Source organism: Rhinatrema bivittatum, chromosome 3 (genome assembly GCF_901001135.1).
Source record: "Rhinatrema bivittatum chromosome 3, aRhiBiv1.1, whole genome shotgun sequence".
Lineage (NCBI taxonomy): Eukaryota > Metazoa > Chordata > Amphibia > Gymnophiona > Rhinatrematidae > Rhinatrema > Rhinatrema bivittatum.
Window position 1 is genome coordinate 205,031,497 of NC_042617.1, and position 19,914 is coordinate 205,051,410.

At 40.5% G+C, this 19,914-nt stretch overlaps 1 protein-coding gene across 7 annotated transcripts in view; it reads right to left on the reverse strand.

The window, feature by feature from the left end:
* The window catches only part of QKI (QKI, KH domain containing RNA binding), a 730,493-nt gene that overhangs the window by 401,649 nt on the left and 308,930 nt on the right, over positions 1-19,914 (reverse strand). For 5 of the 7 annotated variants that reach the window (XR_003855464.1, XM_029594126.1, XM_029594128.1 and 2 more), the window contains exons 3-4: positions 10,648-10,764; positions 6,153-6,212 (exon numbers count right to left, since the gene is read on the reverse strand). Coding sequence is in view for 6 of the 7 variants with exons in the window: in XM_029594126.1 (XP_029449986.1) it covers positions 6,153-6,212; positions 10,648-10,764 (177 nt within the window). In the remaining variant the exon portion in view is untranslated. The remainder of the gene's footprint in view (positions 1-6,152; positions 6,213-10,647; positions 10,765-19,914) is intronic. The other 2 variants (XM_029594130.1, XM_029594129.1) reach the window with 1 other exon arrangement.

The window sequence follows — 19,914 nt, forward strand, 5'->3', positions numbered from 1 at the left end:
TTTAACCTCTTGGTCATCTAATGGTCCAACCAACTCCCTCACAGGTTTCTTGCTTCGGATATATTTTAAAAAGTTTTTATTGTGAGTTTTTGCCTCTATGGCCAACTTAATTTCAAATTCTCTCTTCGCCTGTCTTATCAATGTTTTACACTTAACTTGACAATGCTTATATTTTATCCTATTTTCTTCAGATGGCTCCTTCTTCCAATTTTTGAAGGATTTTTTTTGGCTAAAATAGCCTATTTTACCTCACCTTTTGGCCATGACGGTAATCGTTCTTCCTTCCTTCCACCTTTCTTAATGCGTGGAATACATATGGACTGCACCTCTAGGATTGTATTTTTAAACAATGTCCATGCCTGTTGAACACTTAACCTTTACAGCTGCACATTTCAGTTTTTTTTCTATTTTCCTCATTTTATCAAAGTTTCCCTTTTGAAAGTTTAGTGTTAGAGCTGTAGATTTACTTGTCCCCCTTCCAGTTATTAGTTTAAAATTGATCATGTTATGATCACTGTTGCCAAGTGGCCCCCCACCACTGTTACCTCTCTCACCAAATCCTGCGTTCCACTAAGAATTAAATCTAAAATAGCTCCCTCTCTTGTTGGTTCCTGAACCAATTGCTCCATGAAGCAGTCATTTATTACATCCAGAAACTTTATGTCTCTAGCAAGTCCTGATGTTACTTTTACCCAGTCAATATTGGGGAAATTGAAATCTCCCATTATTGCACTACCAAATTGGTTAGCTTCCCTGATTTCTCTTAGCATTTCATCACCTGTCTGACCATTTTGTCCAGGTGGATGGTAGTATACTATCACTATACTCTTACTCAACACACATGGGATTTCTACCCATATAGATTCTACTGAGCATTTAGTTTCTTGTATGATCTTTATCCTGTTGGAATCTATACCCTCCTGGACATAAAGTGCCACACCCCCACCAAGGTGATCCTCCCTATCATTGCGATATAATTTGTACCCTGATAAAGCACTGTCCCATTGGTTATCCTCCTTCCACCAAGTCTCTGTGATGCCATTTATGTCAATCTCATTATTTGCTGCTATACACTAACTCTCCCATCTTACTTCTTAGACTTCTGGCATTGGTATACAGACATTGCAAAGTGTGTTTTTGTTTGTATTAACAACCTGTTTTTCAGGGATAATTTGGAAATCATTAGCTTAGGTGATTTTTTTCACATATAGGCACATGGACTACGTTTGCTTTTATTGGAACCTCTCTGTTGGGATGCCCTAACTCTCCTGTTTCATTAATATCCTTCAAGGATATATTTCTCCGAACCATGCACTGCTGAGTGACTGTCAGCTTTCCCCCTTGTTCTAGTTTAAAAGCTGCTCTATCTCCTTTTTGAAAGTTAGTGCCAGCAGCTTGGTTCCACTCTGGTTAAGGTGGAGCCCATCCTTTCGGAAAAGTCTCCCCAGTTCCTTACAAAACTGAATCCCTCTTCCCTGCACCATCATCTCATCCACGCATTGAAACTCTGGAGCTCTGCCTGCCTCTGGGGACCTGCACGTAGAACAGGAAGCATTTCAGAGAATGCCACCCTGGAGGTTCTGGATTTCAGTTTACTAACTAAAATTCTAAATTTGGCTTCCAGAACCTCTCTCCCATATTTTCCTATGTCATTGGTGCCTACATGTACCACGACAGCCAGCTCCTCCCCAGCACTGTCTATAATCCTATCTAGGTGATGCGTGAGGTCTGCCACCTTCGTACCAGGTAGGCATGTTACCAGGCGATCCTCATGCCCACCAGCCACCCAGCTATCTACATTTCTAATAATTGAATCACCAACTATGATGGCCGGCCTAACCCTTCCCTCCTGGGCAGTAGCCCTGGGAGACTTGTCCTCAGTGCGAGAGGACAATACATCACCTGGAGAGCAGGTCCTTGCTACAGGATCACTTCCTGCTACACCAGGGTGATGTTCTCCTACTGGGAGACCTTTCTGATCCAAGGCAGCACTGGGGCTGCCAGACTGGATTTGGGATATGGCTACTATGTCCCTGAAGGTCTCATCAATGTACCTCTGTCTGCCTCAGCTCTGCTAGTGTACTACAGTTTCCTTCTGGCGGGCTCTCTAGCCCCAGCTGGCTTTTTGGTTGTCTTGTGACACCAAAGGAAACCTTTGCGGTCTTTGTCCAAGAGATCCCTCTTGTTGAGTTCTCTATGCTTTTTCTAGTATCCAGGAGGACCTACAACTACTGCCATTGTCAGGGTCCATTGATCTAAAACCCTAATATCTTCCGTGAGGCGAAGTATCCTTCTTGCTGGAATTTGCATCACAGCCCTGCCTTAGGTGCCTCTGCTACAAATCGGGGGTTTATGCCTCAGTCTGTTGTATGGCTTTCTTTTATGTAGAATCCAACTCTCTTCCCACCTAGACCCATTTTTGGGTCAGCTACCTCACACGCAAAGAGATAGGTGATGCTTTCAGCACTGTGGTGTACCCCAACTTTGTCCTGTTCAGGAAGCCTTAGCTTGGAAATTAACCATATGTGAGGACTGCCATCCTACTTGTCCTCAGAGAAGCAGAATTGTTTGCCTGTAACTGTTCTCTGAGGACAGCAGTATATCGGTCTTCACAAAACCCACCACCTTCTCTGGGAGTTGGTTTCTCCATGTTATTAGCTATATCATGAACTGAGGGATTCTGCTAGGGGGCAGGGTGATAACTATAGCTGCACATGCTCAGTAGGGCATGTTTGAAAGCTTTAGAATCTGAGATCAAAGTTCTGGGCTGGGCTCCGTCTGTTGTCACCACAAGTGTGAGGACTGACATCCTGCTGTCCTCGGAGAACATCTGTTACATGCAAGCAACAGTTTTATGTGATTCTTTTTCTGGAGGCCTGCATAAAATTACTGATGCACAACTGGAAAAATACACAGTATAGCACTATGTATTCTACAGAAGTCAGTTTTCTGCGGCAGCTCATGGGTATATTCTGCAGCAAGAGTCTGAAAATTCTTTGGCAATGTACGAGACTGGGCACTTGTACAAAATAAAACTGCCTTTTTCACTATAGTATTTAAACTTTATAAAATAACATTTTTCTAATCTTTGAAAAAGGATTGCTTTCCCCTTCCATCTTTTTTTTTATACCTATCCATTTTTCCTTTATCTTCAGTATAGTCTCCCTTCCTCTCCAATTCCTAGTCTGGCCTCTTCATGCACATTCCCAATTTTCTCAACCTTTCCCTTCATCTGTCCCTCTAGTCTGGACTTCTTCCCTCTCTCCTCCAAAGTCTTTTTTTTTTTTTAATTTCAGACTGACCTTGCAATTTCAACCACCATGAACAAGGACTGAACATCCTCTTGAGTCACTCTAAACATGTAGCAAAGCTAAAAGTTGTATAGTGTCTGAAAATCAGTTCTTATGAGATAGGCCTCACTAGAGGCTATAACAAGTTTAGTGGAGGCCATTATTAAAAAGATGGATGTCTACATTGTTTAACTCTACCCAAGGCATGAACCCTCGTACTAGTTCAAACTAGGAACCTGAATTCCCATCTGACAGAAGGCCCATACTGCCACTTCTACTTCAAAAATCTTTCAAGAACGGGGAGTGCAACTGGAGGGATTTCCTCCTGCTGGAGGGAACTACAGCTAGAGGGACTGCTCAGAGCCTGTTTAAAACATCTGAAACTTTTTTCTCGCCGGAGCGAGTTGAGCCACGCCCCCTGTAACGCCATCGGACTGGTCTGGAACTGGTTAAAACCAGGGGGCTGCGGCGCGCAGCCGCGCGCCTTGCTGCCTCTAGTTAACATCGGAGATCATTTCTTGAAGATAGTTGGGCAGGAAAAAGAAAATTAAGGTATTTCCCTCTGTTCCAACCCCTGGGGTGGTTAAGGGAACTATGGATAGTCATATAATATGTAGAATGAATGAAGATTCCTTAAATCCTAACCCAGATGTATCTTTTTTCTCAGGCTCAAAACAGAGTCCTGGCTACCATTCATCACCTCGGAGTCAAGACTCTAGATCCGATAAAGATTTAAATGTTTTAAGTGTTTCCCTTAATTGATTCAAGTCCTCAAATAAGGAAATGGCTGTTGTAGTGGGAGGCTTGGATACGTCTCCACCTGCAGCTGTCTCCAATGGAATAATGGAAGCTTCTAATTTAGAAATAATTGATTTAAATAATGTGACCCAGCTTGATGTTTGGAAGTCAGTGAATAGTATGCAAAAATTATTAGCTCAGGCTATGACTCAATTTGGTTCTTTTAATGAGACAAAAAATTAATTTCAAGATCATGTAACTCAATTAACTAGTTTGGAAAGTAATCATATGGCTGTAAATTTACAAGTTTCAAATTTACAAGCAGCTAATACAGCATTTGTTAAGCATAGTTTGGTAATGTCAAGACAGCTAGAGAGTTTAGAAAATGTAATTAGATCTAAAAATCTTCGTTTTTTTAAACTTTCCAATTACCAGACTATTGTCAGCAACAGAGTTGCTACGGAAATATCTGGGTGAGGTTTTACAAATTTCTACAAGTAGAGAAATAGTGTTAACTAAAATATTCTATGTTCCTAGATCCAAAATTAGTCCTTTGGGTCCTGATGTTGGAGTAGATATGATACAGGGAGGTAAGCCCGAATTTAACTTCTTTTTTAGAAGCTTCAATGGATGATATCCCTACAAGAGCTACCCTCTTAGTAACTTTCAATAGTGAGATTGATAAAAACTTAATTCTACAAAGATACTTTAAAAACAAGGATTTTCTCTTCTGTGGAAGTAAAATCCAGATGTTTTCAGATGTGGCTAGACCCATCCAGATGAAAAGAAAACAATTTCTAGCATTAAAAGACAGGGTTTTGTCGCTAGGTGCTTTGTTTCTACTCAAATTTCCATGCAAGTGTTGCATTACTTTAAATGGAAATAGGTTTATCTTTCTGACCCTACACATTCAGAACCTTTCTTCTTGATAAAGAGTTGAAAACTGAGTTGATCTAGAGAACTGCTGAAGGAATAGATGTAAAAGAATAGAAATAACATGTCCCTCATATTTATTTATTTATTTTTAATTTTTATATACCGGAATTCCTGTATACAATACAAATCAATCCGGTTTACAATAAACAATAAATTACCCTGGTTGGGGCGGTCCAACCTGGGTTATTACAAGGAACATTGAAAGTAAATTATAATATTTAACCTGGGCTTATTATTTCTTTGCTAATGAAACTGATATTTGGTTTTCTTCTTTCTTTGCTTGGTAGCACTTTCCATTTTTTATGAGGGCTAGAGAAAAGGTTTTGGATTGATAATCCACAATTATGTTGGTGGTTTTTCTTAGTACTTATAGGAATCCTTATTTCATGTATTTTATTGTTGTAAAAAATTGATGAAATCCTAATAAAATATTAATACAAAAAAATCTTCAAGAACAAAATTAATGGGGGAGGAAAGTGGGATATTTTAATTTATAGGAATTTTAAGAATACCTTCCACTATTTGGAAATAGGAAACTTCTCCCAAAAAGTGATTTTACATAGTTCTGACCTAAGGCAAATACACACATTTTTATTAGCAAAATAATCATGAGAATTATAGGTTTTACAGTAATCCAAATGAACAATCAATCCTGAAGCATTTAACAATTAAAGAAACAAGAACCAAGCATGTGTTAAGGTAACTACACTAGGATTAGTACTCAATATTATGGATCAGAGCAAGCATTTATGCATATGGATACCCATATGCTTTATTTTAACACATAGCTTTTGTTTGAACATCATGCTAAGACATGCCATTTCTTTCTGAGCTGTGTTTAATGGTTTTTCATTAAAGTGAAATCAAACTTGTTGCATGCTGCAATTTACACTCAAGACATTGTTTAACAACGTTTCTATATCCAATAATTTAATTTCATGGCAGATCTGAACTGGTTCCTTTGCTAATGACTTCTCATACTTTTAAGATGCTGGTAAGCAACGAACTTTACACAGCCAACTAAACCCAGTGTAATTATTAATTTGCAAATAAGAATTTCTCCAGATATATTAAAAATTTAAAAATTGATAGCAAATACATTAGCTCCAAAATTTGAATAGCAATCAATGAGTTTTGTGAAACAAAGCAGAACACCAAGATAAATTAAAAGACAGAGAAATTACTGACCTGTAACTGCAGTTCTCCGAAGGTAGTATTTCCCATGTATCCATACTTTTGGGTCACGTGCTTTTTTTTGAACACAAAATAAAAAGAGAAAAGAAAAATAGTCCAAACAGAAATGGGTGCAAGACAAGTGTAAGTCTTGAGCTCCTGAATAATTTCCATTTAAGGCTGAAAGCCTCATAGTTCCAGAAAGCAGATAGGATGCCAGACACACTAATCATCAATATTTACAATTTACAAGCAATGCTATGAGGACGAGGGATCAATGGTTGGGATTTAAAGGACAGTGTCCAAGAGCTATGACATACAAGATACATTTCTGTGGGTGATGCAGACAATGGTATATGAACCTCAAAATAAAAAACAGTGTCACATTAATATTTGTTGGATGGGCAAGGAGGAGATGGACGAGTAGATATTGATTGTCTATTCTACTTAGTTTTTGCTATGACCTTTTTCCCACCAAAAGAAAAGTTAGCAGTACATAATGAATCTCTTCTATTATAAACACCACATGGGTTTTACACAATCAGTACATAAATTTAAAAAGTGACCAGCAGTCAGGGAACAAAACATTCACAATTTGACTTTTGTAACATAGCTCTTAGAAGATAAAGTGGAAGGCAGAAATCCCAATTTGACAGGTACTCTACTGCCCCTTCCTAAGAGTAGAAGTTATTACATCACGAGATAATGTATGTACTGCCATCAAAAGTGCTGCCACTGCATGTTTGACAGGGAAAACAGGTATTCACTTTAAGTTCTCTTCTTAGCTTTGTGATAACAGGCTAAAACCTACATGTCACACTGACTTCTTGAAGGCTTTCCTTCTAATTCTTTACTGCTGAGTAGCATGTTCAGTGTATTGTCATCTAAATGCACATGTGGCAGATGAAAAATGGTGAAAGAAAAATCAGGGATGAAAGACAGAAGTAATGAATTTAGAAATTTCAGATCTCTTGATTAACATATGCTGCTACAGATTATGCCTAATTCTAGGTGTCTCCTAGAAGTAAAAGTCTCCAGGCACCAAGACAAGGAGAAAAGGAGTTATTTTATAAAAAGAAGAGATAAAATTCAGGCTCTCTTGACCGACTGAATTTATACCTCAAGACCTTCAAATTGTTGAGACAGTTTGAGAATGGTAAGGATTATTTTGAGTTGAAAGTGTTGAAAGAAAATCTAGAGTTTTGATTATAAGGGTGGAGATTTTGCATTTTCTTTGTTCAGATAGTTGAGAAATGTGCCTGTCCTGAAAAGGACTGCCAGCTTGGGATAAAATCACTGTGCAAGACATTTCATCCAGTGAGTCATGATCACTTCCTAGCCAAATGAGCTAAAGACTAAATGACTCATTTTGGTCTTCAGAAACTGCATTCAGCAAGATGCCACTGAATTGCTTCACTGATATTTCTAAAACAGCGAGAACTTCCACAAATTTGGTACTGATAAATACAGGTCTACTTTTCCTGTGGATTGAAACAGCAGTTGTGTACAACAGAAATGTTTCAACTTGGTCATTAGCTAAATATAGTAATACTGAGTAGTACCCTGTATCTGGTGCATTTTCTTCTTCCTTGGCTCCTAAAACTCAGAACCCTAGTCCAGCACAGGTTTTCAAAATATATAAATTGATTTATTTTCAAATCAAGCTGCTTTGAAGCACCTTACCTACATGCTGACGAAGGCCGCACTGGTTTTTAAAAAATATTTTTAAAGTAGGCCACTCCTATAGAGAATTGTAATTTTTTTATCTATCTATAATGACCAAAGTCCATCTTTCATATCATATCTGTCAGATGGGATCTATGTGATCATGACTAAACTATTTTTGAAGAGTAAAGCTACCACAGATTTTAGAGAGAATTACAATAAACCAAAATAGTGTTTTGAGAAATAGCACATTTCAAAAATTAGTCCTCTCTTAAATAATTGTTGTAGTAGTGAAATTTGGCTTCTATCATTGGTACATGCAAGAAATTCCAGCAGCAACATTATTATAGTCCCATACATTGATCTACACTCTGACACCACAAGTTAAGTTTCTACTATGACAGTACTGTTAGAATAATTACAATACCACAATAAAAGGAAGATTTTTTTCAATTTACAGTTTCTAAAATTTCTGCAATCCAGTAATAAATATACAATTTTAATTTACAATATCAGCATTTACAAAATGCCCACCCTTTACATTCCATTGCACTTTGCTTTGCTGGATTTTGATCAAATTACTAAATCTGGTCTTAAATTATTGATCATAATACTGGTTAGGCTTTAAGATGAAACAGTATGTTTTCCAGGTTTTAGAAACAAATCACATTAGAGATTTTGTCTAACTAATAATCATTTTACATATTCATATGCACACTGGATAACTTCACTTTTATTAAAATACAGAGTGCTATCAATATAATCTGTAATTAAATGGGTAGTTGAGACAAATTAAGATTTTTTTTAAACTAAAGCACCTGCCTGCTTGACCACATCCATTGTTATGAATCAAAGTAAATTATGGCATTGCTGTGCTGACCTTGTAAGAACCCCAAGAAGGCATCATACTGAAGTATCAAGTATAAATCTAGGATGAAAAGAAAATTAAAACTCCCAGGATATTAAACCAAATTTGAAGGTGTACTCCAAAAAGTGTTCTATACTGCCAGTAGTTTACAAAGCATAAAACATACTTGGCATGTATTTCCATAGTTGAACCTCCCCAAAATAGTTTTTTTTGCAGGCGGTATATATGAGGAATATATGGTTGAGCACATTTGCATAGAAGGATGAGTAAACATGGCTGGTTATGTGTAGAGGATATGATATGCGGTTGGGGAGTATGGCAGAGGCGAGGATATGAGGGTTTTATTTTATTTTGGGTTCTGTGTGTAGTGAGGTTTTTTATATGAATTGTGTGTAGTGAGGAATGTGTGTGCTTTATGGAGTGATGGGGGATGTGAGAAAGTATGTATATTTCTGAATGTGATGGATTTGGTGCATGTGGAGGGATTGGGAGGCAGGAGAGGAATGTATTTGGAGTGTCTGTGGAACGAGTCAGAAGGGTGTTTGTATAGTAGATGGGTTGGCTGTATTTTAGAGAAATTGAGGGCAATGTGTCTGTTGGGGGAGTGTGCATGTACAGAGCTGGAGTGGCCAGTTTCGGTCCTTAAGAGCCACAAGCAGATCTGATTTTCTTAATAGCTGCAATGAATATGCATGATACATTTGCATACACTGCCTCTACTGTATGCAAATCTCTCTCATGCATATTTATTATGGATATCTTGAAAACCAGTCCTGTTTGTGCCTCTTCAGGACCAGAGTGGCCACCCCTGGTATAGTGTATGTTCCAGCTGTGGACTCCTCCTGCAGTTCTCTTGTATAAGTTTGCATCTTCACAGATGTGGAAAACCACACAGGCAATATAAAAATTAGATGTGGAAATTTATGCACAGGTAGCTTTTAGGTTACCTGTATAATATTCTGCAAAGAAATTTATGCATATAACTTTTTAGAGGCATAAGGTGATCCTTCACTATAAAGAATGCCTAAAAAAATAAGTATATGGATGAGGCCATAAAAAATTTTATTCCAAAAAGTGTATAAAACCTAGAGAAGACAAGTAAAATATTCAATAAAAAGGTAGGCTATTTTAAAGTAGGGCTCATTAACGCTAGGCCTCAAGAATGAAAAATCTATTTTTCAGGATCTTATGAATATTAAATTTAAAAAACTCAAATGCAAATAATCAAACTGCATGCTTTTTATTTATCACAAAAATGAGACCTGTTTGTACCTGCATTTTAAAGACTAACTAGTATTACTACCTTACATTCTGAAAAGCTTCGTTTTCTAAAAGCAACCCACATTAGATGATCCAACATGCAAGCTGGAATGTAGATATGGTCAACTAATGAAAAATAGAAAGAGATAAGCAGCCAGAAACAGGTGCTCTGAAACAATTCTCTAATATTTCACAATCTGGATTATTATATATAGATATACTACCCCTGAAGCAGATTTATTTACAACCATTACTCCATTACCCATTTTAAAAAGATATATAGTTATCCAGAAAGACTGAGTATGCCAACAGATCTAAGAGTTGATTGAAGAAAGAAATTAGGCATCAAGAAAATGTTGAAAAAAGGGGAAAGAAACCATGCAAGAGGAAAAAAATGAAATGGCTAAAAGTGAAACAAGAAGTTGATCCAATGAAGCAAATGAATTCCCTTCATTGTACTGGAAGAAAAAAAAAAAGCAGGGGGAATAAGCTGATGACTTATGTATGACTCAGAACTCTAACATAAGCCTGCAATTTAGGAACAGGAAATTTTGAGAAACCTCACATACAGAAGCATGTGATCGCTGAACATGCACCCTTACAAAATGCCGATGTTAAAGAGGCAAGGAATCACCAGGTCATTTTTCATTGAGCTGCATATATAGTTCACCATAACATTAATAAGAAACCTAAATCTTCTACTGTTTCAAGACCTACCTTCTTTTTGTCCCTCATTGAGCCTTTCCCTCGGACCATAATTTTACATCCTGTCTCTGCCTCAAGTTGTTTAGCCGTTAGTCCTCTGGGTCCAAGAATTCTTCCAACAAAATTAAACTAGAACAAAGAGGAAGGAGAAAAGCAAACTAAGTAAACATTTCTTCTCTAATAAATCCTATTAAGCAATTTATGTTTGCAGGCTTGAAACACTGATACTATGGCAAAAAGCTTCCAGATATATTACAAATTCATGCAATAAGAGCAGCAGCAACTGTAGAAATTCAGTGCAAGACCTCCGGCAGCCATCTTGCGCCAAACATGCCCTGGTCGCGCCCCCCTCCCCCCTTTTCCCATATGTTTCCTGTTACCATGTACACCTTTGCGAGGGATGAGGCACTGGAGGGCTTGCCTACCCCTGATTGTTACAGAAGGCTCTGTGCTGAATGTCTATGGTTGCAGATGCTACAGGTATAGCACCGCAGCAGCAGGGACAGATACTGGTATGGCAATAGTGTCTAGGCTCAGTTGCCTATAAAAATTTGACAGTGAGGCAGCTGCCTATGCCTATATCCAGGCCAGCACTAAGAATACTTAAGATGATTTCTTCAGGATGTAATGCAAAACATTAGTGCTGAGTTTTCCAAAGATTTATTTTCAAACTGAATGAACATTTAGAAAAAGGCTTCTCAGATGACATCAACCAAAATGCATCAAAATTCAGTCAAACTAGTATCTGCAATACAAAGTTATCACTAGAGACCCCAGTTTCCTGCAACACGTCAGGGATAGAGTCTGCATCAAAAGTTAGAAAATTCTCTGGCAACTGTTATATTTTCATACATAACATTTTGCACATTAAATGCTGTTAATTATATTTCATATTAAAAATAAAGCATTTTTCCAACCTTGTGTATATAATTTTCTTTTCTGGGGTGGCAAAAAGGGATTACAGGTTATCAAATCAAGGAAAGGAGGAAAATCAGAACAGAAAGGGGCTTTTGGGGATGGAGAAATAGGGAGAAAGGCCCAGGGATGGAAACACACAAGGAAAACAGGGATCAAAGGAGGTAGCAATCTCCTGGCTCAGGTTCTGCTCTCCCTTGCATCCATCCCATCCTCTCCTCCAGACCTCTCTCTCTCTCTCTTCCTCCATCTGACACCAAAATGCCGAATGCCCTCTCATACACGTCATCAAGTAATCTTCTCACATTCCTCCTCACCCGCCCCCCAGGAAACTCCCCCTCTCATCTGCAACTGCCACCATCTGAGATGGTAACAAGAGAATGGCTGTCAGAGTCCTCCTCTTCTACCACTAGAAGCTGTAGTCACAGTTTCAACCACGAAGTACACCATAGTGCCAAGCAGCTCAGTGTAACAATCCGGTTCTTGTGAGCTGAGAACATGACCTGAAGCACGGTCACTTACCTCATCCTCTCTTCTCTTGTAGACTGAACAGTGATGGGTTTGGAATGGGGAGGGAAGAGGAGGTGGAAAGGAGAAGAGGGAGTATTTCTCCCAATTCTATATGAACCCAGAAATTTCACACAAAGGGCCAAATTTTATGATCTTTGTTACTTCATTGCAGAAGATATAACCATTTAAGCAAAATTCAATGTTTTGTGGTGCTTAACTGCTAATGGACTTCTGATTTCTAACTTGCAGCATTATCATAAGTAGTGTAGGGAATCAATGCAAAATTAACAAAAAAGAAATGGCTTCTCTGGCCAATAGTCTTGAATACAGTTTTTATCCTGATTGCTGCATTTTAATGCTAAATTAGCCCAGATAGACAAGTTAAAGCATTATTGAGAATACAGATGAGAAGATTATGGAACCTTGTTTTATAGAGAGTAATCTAAAACCCACAATCCACACTACGAAGCTCGGAACAGCATTGGACCTAAGCACTAAATTACTCTGCCAGAGGCAGTTTAGGCAGACATGCAATAAAGTTATGTACTCATGCACTAAAGAAAATAACCAAGAATTTTATATAAGGGGAATGTCAATAAGCTGAACTGAAAAAAGTAGCTGAAGGGATATAGACATCCTTCTTGGATAATTTCTCATGATCAACAAATAAGTTGTAGATATACTACTTGACCAACTTATTGCACTGGACTGATTAAAAGACAAGGGATTTTTTTTTTAACTGCATTTTTTAAAACCTCTCACACCTTATAATCACAACCAAGCAGAACAGGGGAAGAGGCAGCTGATCCCACCTGGGCCTGGCAGGGGAAGTGGTCACCACATCCCACTCAGGTCTGGCAGGGAAAGGGAAACCTTTTTAAATGGTTTAAAATGCTACCAACATATGGGGCTGTCATATTTGGGCCAATACGATAATATATCTGTGATTAACTTTCCCCCTTCTTCAAATTATGGCCTTGGGAATTAATGAAGGGGGAACAACCCTCGAAAGCTAGTCACAAATATATTGTTAATTCAATAGAGAGACCTACAAACCATTTGTTGACCTTTATACGTATCCTAGTGGGCTAACATGGCAATCATACTTCATTAAAGAAGAAAGCACCCAACTGAAAGATTTCTAACCCTGGGATCAGACATATTAAGCATCTCTCAGACACAAAGGCAAGATGCACTAAATGATTTTTTTCTGATTTTGTTTCGATGGGAAAATGCTTAGTGCATCTGACCCAAACTGGAAAAAACCCCTTAGTATATGTACATCAATATCGTTGTGTACTAGTATATCATTTCAAGTGCAGATTAATAACAGCTCTACTATATCATCTGTTAAAACGCCTTTCAAGGGTAATTCTGTGTATATTAATGGTTGCAGTTGTAGCCAAGATTTATTTTGCCAACTCTACCATATCTATAACGTTTAGCTAATCATTACCTGCAAATGTTACATAAAATTATAGCCATCAATTGAAAGTGTGCAGTACAGACCAAGACTAAATTAAACTAATAGCTTTTAGTACAGAAAATTTCCATGTCTATCACAAAAACAACCTTTAGCAATTTCAAACATCTGTGGTATCCACAAGCTTCCAAGTCAAATCATGTATTTAAATTTATTTATTTATTTTTTTTTTTAATCAAACCAGGAGTCTTATCAGGTTTTGGTAAAGTTTAAGGACCAACTAAACAGAATGTAGTGCATGAGCTTTTAAAAAGTACATTAGTCCCTTCAGGAGTATAAAAAGATATGTGTATCTTTACAAATTAGCACATAGCTATTGATCTGACAACTTTATCTTAATATTCTTTTAAATGAGTTCCACTGACAAACCTTTTCTTTCACTGTACTATCAGCTCTACAGTACATTTGAATAATTTCTGAAAAATGTCTGGCAAGTGGGTAGTCTTTTCCAATGTGAACAGTAAGCCTGTGCTGTATGGAGTAAAATCTTGTATTTAGTTTATTATTTTTTCCCACTAACACCTTAATTATGAATATAATCTTAGTATTACTTTATTCTAGGTGGAATAATTACCAAAAAGTAGTATTCAATAGTCAATTCTCCCTTCCTGTTCAATACAGTGGAGCAGCAATAAGGCCACAGCTACAAGGAATGTAAAACAATACAAATTTTCTTAACTAAACCCTTGTGTATTGCAAAAAGCAGCAGAACAGGTGTTCATTTGTTACACATCACATTTACTTTTAACCAGTTCTATGACGTACAAATGTTCAATTTTAAAGTTTAGACAGGTCTGAAGCTCAGTTGCAGCAGGTCTGCATTTTAAGTGCCAGAGGTTGTGGGTTCAAATCTAGTCTGGAAATAGGAAGGCAGGCAGAAAGTAGGCACTAGTCAAGCTTTTTGGGTGGAACCAAGCTGCTGGCACTAACTATTAAAAAGGTGACAGAGCAGCTTTTATGCTAGAACAAGAGAGAAAGCCAATAATCGCACAGCACCACATGGTTCGGAGAGAGGTATCTTCAAAGGATACTAGCAAAAAATAGGAGAGTTGGGGCATCCCAACAGAGGTTCCAATAAAAGCAAAAGGAGTCCATGTACTTATAAGTAAAGAACCACCTAAGTTAAAATTCCAAATTATCCTTGTCAATTGAAGAGCAGGTGAATACAAACAAAAAACAAACTTTGAAATGTCTGTATGCCAATGCTAGAAGTCTAATAAGTAATGGGCAGTTAGAGCATATAGCACTGAATGAAGAGGTAGACATAATTAGCATCTTGGAGGTCTGGTGGAAGGAGGATACCCAATAAGACAGTGCTATACCAGGGTACAAATTATACCACAATGATATGGTGGATCAACTGGTAGGGGAATGGCGCTATATGTTCGGGATGGCATAGAGTCCAACAGGATAAAGTTCCTGCAAGAGAATGCACAGTAGAACCTTTATGGGTAGAAATCCTGTGTGTATTGGGTAAGAGTATAGTAATTAGAGTATACTACCATCCACCAAAATAAGATAGACAATGAAATGCTAAGAGAAATAAGGAAAACTAATCAATGTGGCAATGCAGTAATAGGAGATTTCAATTACTCCAATACTGACTAGATAAATTAACATCAGGACATGCTAGAGGTAAAGTTCCTGGATGGAATAAATGATTGCTTCATAGAGCAATTGGTTCAGAAACCAACAAGAAAGGGAGCTATTTTAGATTTAATTCTTAGTGGAACAGGATTTGGTGAGAGGGAATTGTGGTGGGCCATGGTAACAGTGATCATAATGATCAAATCTGAATTGATTGGAAGGGGGGCAATAAGTAAATCTCAGCTCTAGCACTAAACTTTCAAAAGGGAGACACTGATAAAATGAGGAAGATAGAAAAAGGTAAAGTTAAAGGTTGAGAGTACAACTGGGGTGGTTGCCCTCATCTTACAAATGAACAGAAAGCCCTCAAGGTTCTAGGCCAGGGGTGGGCACTTCCGGTCCTCAAGGGCCACAAACCAGCCTGGTTTTCAGGATATCCCTAATGAATATGCATGAGAGAGATTTGCATGCACTCTGCCTCAGTTGTATGCAAATCTGTGTCATACATATTCATTAGGGATATCCTGAAAACCAGGCTGGTTTGTGGCCCTTGAGGACCGGAAGTGCCCACCCCTGTTCTAGGCAATACTGCTCATAAAATTCACTTGTAAATTCATCTTCCCTGTTACATAAACTGGATAAACTAAAAATATTACTCTCAGCCCAAAACAGAATTTTTGCTGTTCCTAATATGTTGGGTTTTCTTGCTCCCCACTTTTAAAGGCATTATTAAACATCTTCCTAAAAAATCCTTTGCTAAAAAACTATTAAGAATTAGCCATGGCTCTCACTTTTTGAATATTCATATGCCACTGGCTCTCTTCCTAAAACCGAAGTCCTTAATCAAAATTTCTTCTGCTCTCTGAATTGGCTCCAAAATTACCAGATCCAAAGACCAGACTACTACTAGGAACTTAAAACAGTGGTATCCTCCCATTAGTGGCTTCTATTGCTTTAACAAGTGCTGCAATACTCCCATGTGCAACCTAGCTCATAGTATCACCTCCATTATTGCTGTTAAAAATCTAGTAGGAGTAGACACTTAGCATCACAATTCTCTGACATCACGAGTCTACCTCCATTAAACCAATCACCTTCTCTAACAGTGTTATCAAATTATTCAGTGTGACAAAACTTGCTCCCAGTTAACACAAATCCAGTTGATAATGCTACTGTTGTCTTGCAGGGATTTCATAGCCCTGTTTCCCACCTCTACTGAAAAGGATGTGATATATCATCCAGATAAGAACACACAAAGATCTCAATTCTGAAGTGCTGTAACTAGGGTAATCAGCACCACTGAACACCTGTTGTGTGCGAGAAGAGTTATTCAACGTGCTAATCATTCATCAGAAAGGAGAGATATTTTTGTTGACACTGAGTGATAGCAATGTGCAGACAGAAATCTTCCAGATAGAAAGAACCCTAGTCTGATTGCCTGAGTAAAGGAAGATAAGAAATCTATTGGAAAAGTATTCTGTACTATGAAAACTGTCTCTTTTGGTCCAAGCCTAGACAATCCTCCTCCTCCCCCCCCCCCCCCCCCCCCCCCTTCACCACCATAAAATAATTTGAATTACCAAAAATCACTGCTTCTGCAACAGGAATCAATGTTTCTATGTCTATCAGATGCCACAGAGCCCCATTAGGGCCTCTCATTTGTCTCATGGAAGTAACACAAAAACAACCTTGGTTTAAGATGGGTATAAAGTTGTTCTGTAATCTTTCACAATCCTCTTCTCTATTTATACATACCAGACTGTCTAGTACCAGCAACATTCCCCACCCCCAGTCTCTGTTTCTGCTTCAAGACAGGAGTATCAGGAACATTATTTGAAAGGAACTTTTCTGGCTCAGAGTTTGCTTCCCTCTCTCTTGCTTAAGAAAGAATGTGGAGCTATAAAGCTGGCAGTTCCTACAGGGTTTGAAATTAATCTATTTCTGTAGACCCTCTCAAATGGTCTCCACAGAGAGCACCTCTGCTGCTGCTCTCTCTCGTGCAACAGAACACACAATGAGGTGAGTGCAACCTGTAATATGGCCCCATCATTCCTGCAACTGGTTTCTATGTTCACAGCCGTGCCAGGGCAATGATGAGGTCCCAAGACGCAACAGGAGGCCAAAGAGGGGGCTTCAGCTGGAGGAGGCACTTTAAGCTGTAGGAATTCCTAGTGGAAGGCTTCCGAGACATCACCAGTACCTGGGAGACAGTGTGAGAGAGCAAAGGGCTGAAGGACTACGTGCTCAACATCCAAGCCGTCAGAGCCAATGCTTGGAGGTTCAGATGGCACAGGGCGCCCTGATTCTGTGAGACTAGATCGGGCGCTGTCCCCAGTCGGATGGGAGCCTGCACCAAAAGATCCTCCAGAAGCGGGAACCAGACCTGTCAGGGCCAAAAGAGGGCCTACAAGGATCATGGTCCCTCTGTCCTGTTGAAGCTTCAGCAGTGTCTTCAAGAGGAGCTATAGAGGAGGATACGCATACAGCAGGCCCCTCCCCCCAGTGGAGGGAGAAGGCATCGCAAGCCAGATGTCCACCCCCTGATTACAGGAAGCAGAACCTGCTCACCTTGTAGTTGTGTGGGGAGGCGAAAAGGTCTACATCTGGTGTACCCCACCAACGAAATAGCTCGGTCGCTACCTGCGGGTTGAGGGACCACTCGTGTGGCTGGAAGGAGTGACTTAAGCGATTCACCAACACGTTCAGGTATGTCGCTCGCAGAGACATCCCCTGTGACAGGGCCCAGAACCAAACTTACACAGCCTCATTATAGAGGATGGACTAGCCCATACCGCCCTGCTTGTGATATATCGCTACTTGGCTGTCCTTCAGGATCAGGACTTCCTTGCGTGACAACTGGTCTCTGAACGCCCACAAGGCATAACAGATCGCCCGAAGTTCCAGGAAGTTTGACAGTGGGCTTCGGAGGTGGTTCAGAAACCCTGTGTGTAGATGCCATCCACATGGGCTCCCCAGCCCTGAGGAGAGGCGTCTGTGGTAAGTATCACCTGAGGTGGAGCAGTTTGGAAGGGAAGTGCCCTCTCCAAGTTGGAGAGGTCTTCCCACCAGGACAGAAACTCCCGCAGAGGTTCCGTGACTGCGACGTGAGTCTCGAGATCCTGGGAGGCTTGTCGCCATTGTGATCACAGGGTCCATTGAGCCCTCTGCATACACAGACGGGCGAGAGGGGTAACATGGACGGAAGCCGCCATGTGGCCTAGCAGATGGAGCAGGAGGTGGGCGGATACCTGCTGGCTTATGCGGACAAAGGCTGCAGCAAGGCAAGGGAGAGAGCCCGATCCTGGGGCAGAAACACTTTTGCCTGAGCCGTGTCCAGCCTGGCTCTTATGAAGTCCAGCTGAGGAGACGGGCAGAAGTGAGACTTGGAGTAGTTGATAACAAACCCCAAGGCTTATAGTATCTGCACTTTCAGGGCTAGAGTGCCCAAGGACCCTGCACAGGAATCACTCCTGACCAACCAGTATAGGTATGAGAAAACATGTACCACCCGACACCTGAGATAGGCCGCCACCACCGCCAGGTATTTGGTAAAGACGCAGGGGGCTAAGGCCAACCCGAAAGGCAGCACCCTGTATTGGTAATGGGCGTTTCCCACCACAAAGTGGAGATCATTTCTGTGGTCGTGGAAAATGGCTATGTGAGCGTAAGCCTCCTTGAGATCGAGGGAGCAAAGCCAGCCTCCTCTTTTGAGGAAGAGAATCAGTGTGCTCAAAGAGACCACCTTGAACTTTTCTCTTGCAAGAAACTTGTTCAACACCCTGAGGTCAAGGATGGGGCGCAAGCCACCATTCCTTTTTGGAATAAGGAAGTACCTCAAACAGAACCTTTGGCCCTGCTGGGGGGGGGGGGGGGGGGCGAGGGACCGGCTCTACCGTGCCTGCTACAAGAAGGGCGGAGAGTTCCGATTGAAGTATGACCTGCTGGACGGACGAACCCCACGAAGAACATGGAGGAGAAGTCTCTCAGAGCTGAATGAAGTTGAGACGATACCCTTGACGGATGATGGTAAGGACCCAACAGTCCAACGTAACATCCTCCCAGCGATGGGCGAAGCCTAGAAGCCTGCCTCCCACTGGGAGTTCTGGCATTGGGGTATGCTTGGCTGACTTTCACTCCCTCACCGCCAGTCAAAAGCCTGTAGCCAGGGCTTGCTGGGGTCTGAGCACTCACTGTTGGCGAGGGAGGCCCCTGGAGCTGGTGCGTGGCCGGAGGATAATACTTCCCCTGCCCGAGGCTTTCAGGATCCCGGTCTGGAGACTTTCGTGGCCAAGGATAGGGCGTCAAAAGCGCTGGCGGAAAGATGTTGAAGGGTGTCATGGCGGTCCTTCAATTGCGCTACCGCATCCCAGACCTTTTCCTCAAAGAGGTTTTCGCCTGTGCAGGGGAGAGTCAGCTAGCCTTTCCTGCACCTCTGGATGGAAGTCAGAAGCTCTGAGCCGGGCCATTCTCCAGGCTCCGATGCCCACTGCAGCCACTTGCCAGCTTCTAGACCCAGTAGGGCGATGGTCGAGAGTGCCTTATTGTTGCTGTTGAGGCCAGCCCTCTGCGAGGTCCTGACCCGTTTCCAGAGGTTCCGATTGTACTGGATCATGTATAGCTTGTAGGCAGCAATACAGCCTTCTTCAGGGTGAACTCCATGACCACCAAATGGTGGGGGAGGTGCTGCTTCTCAAATCCCATGGCTTGCTAAACCAAATAGGTGGCATCAGCCTTTCTGTTGACTGGGGAGATGGAAACAGGGTGCTCACACATCCGGAGGATGT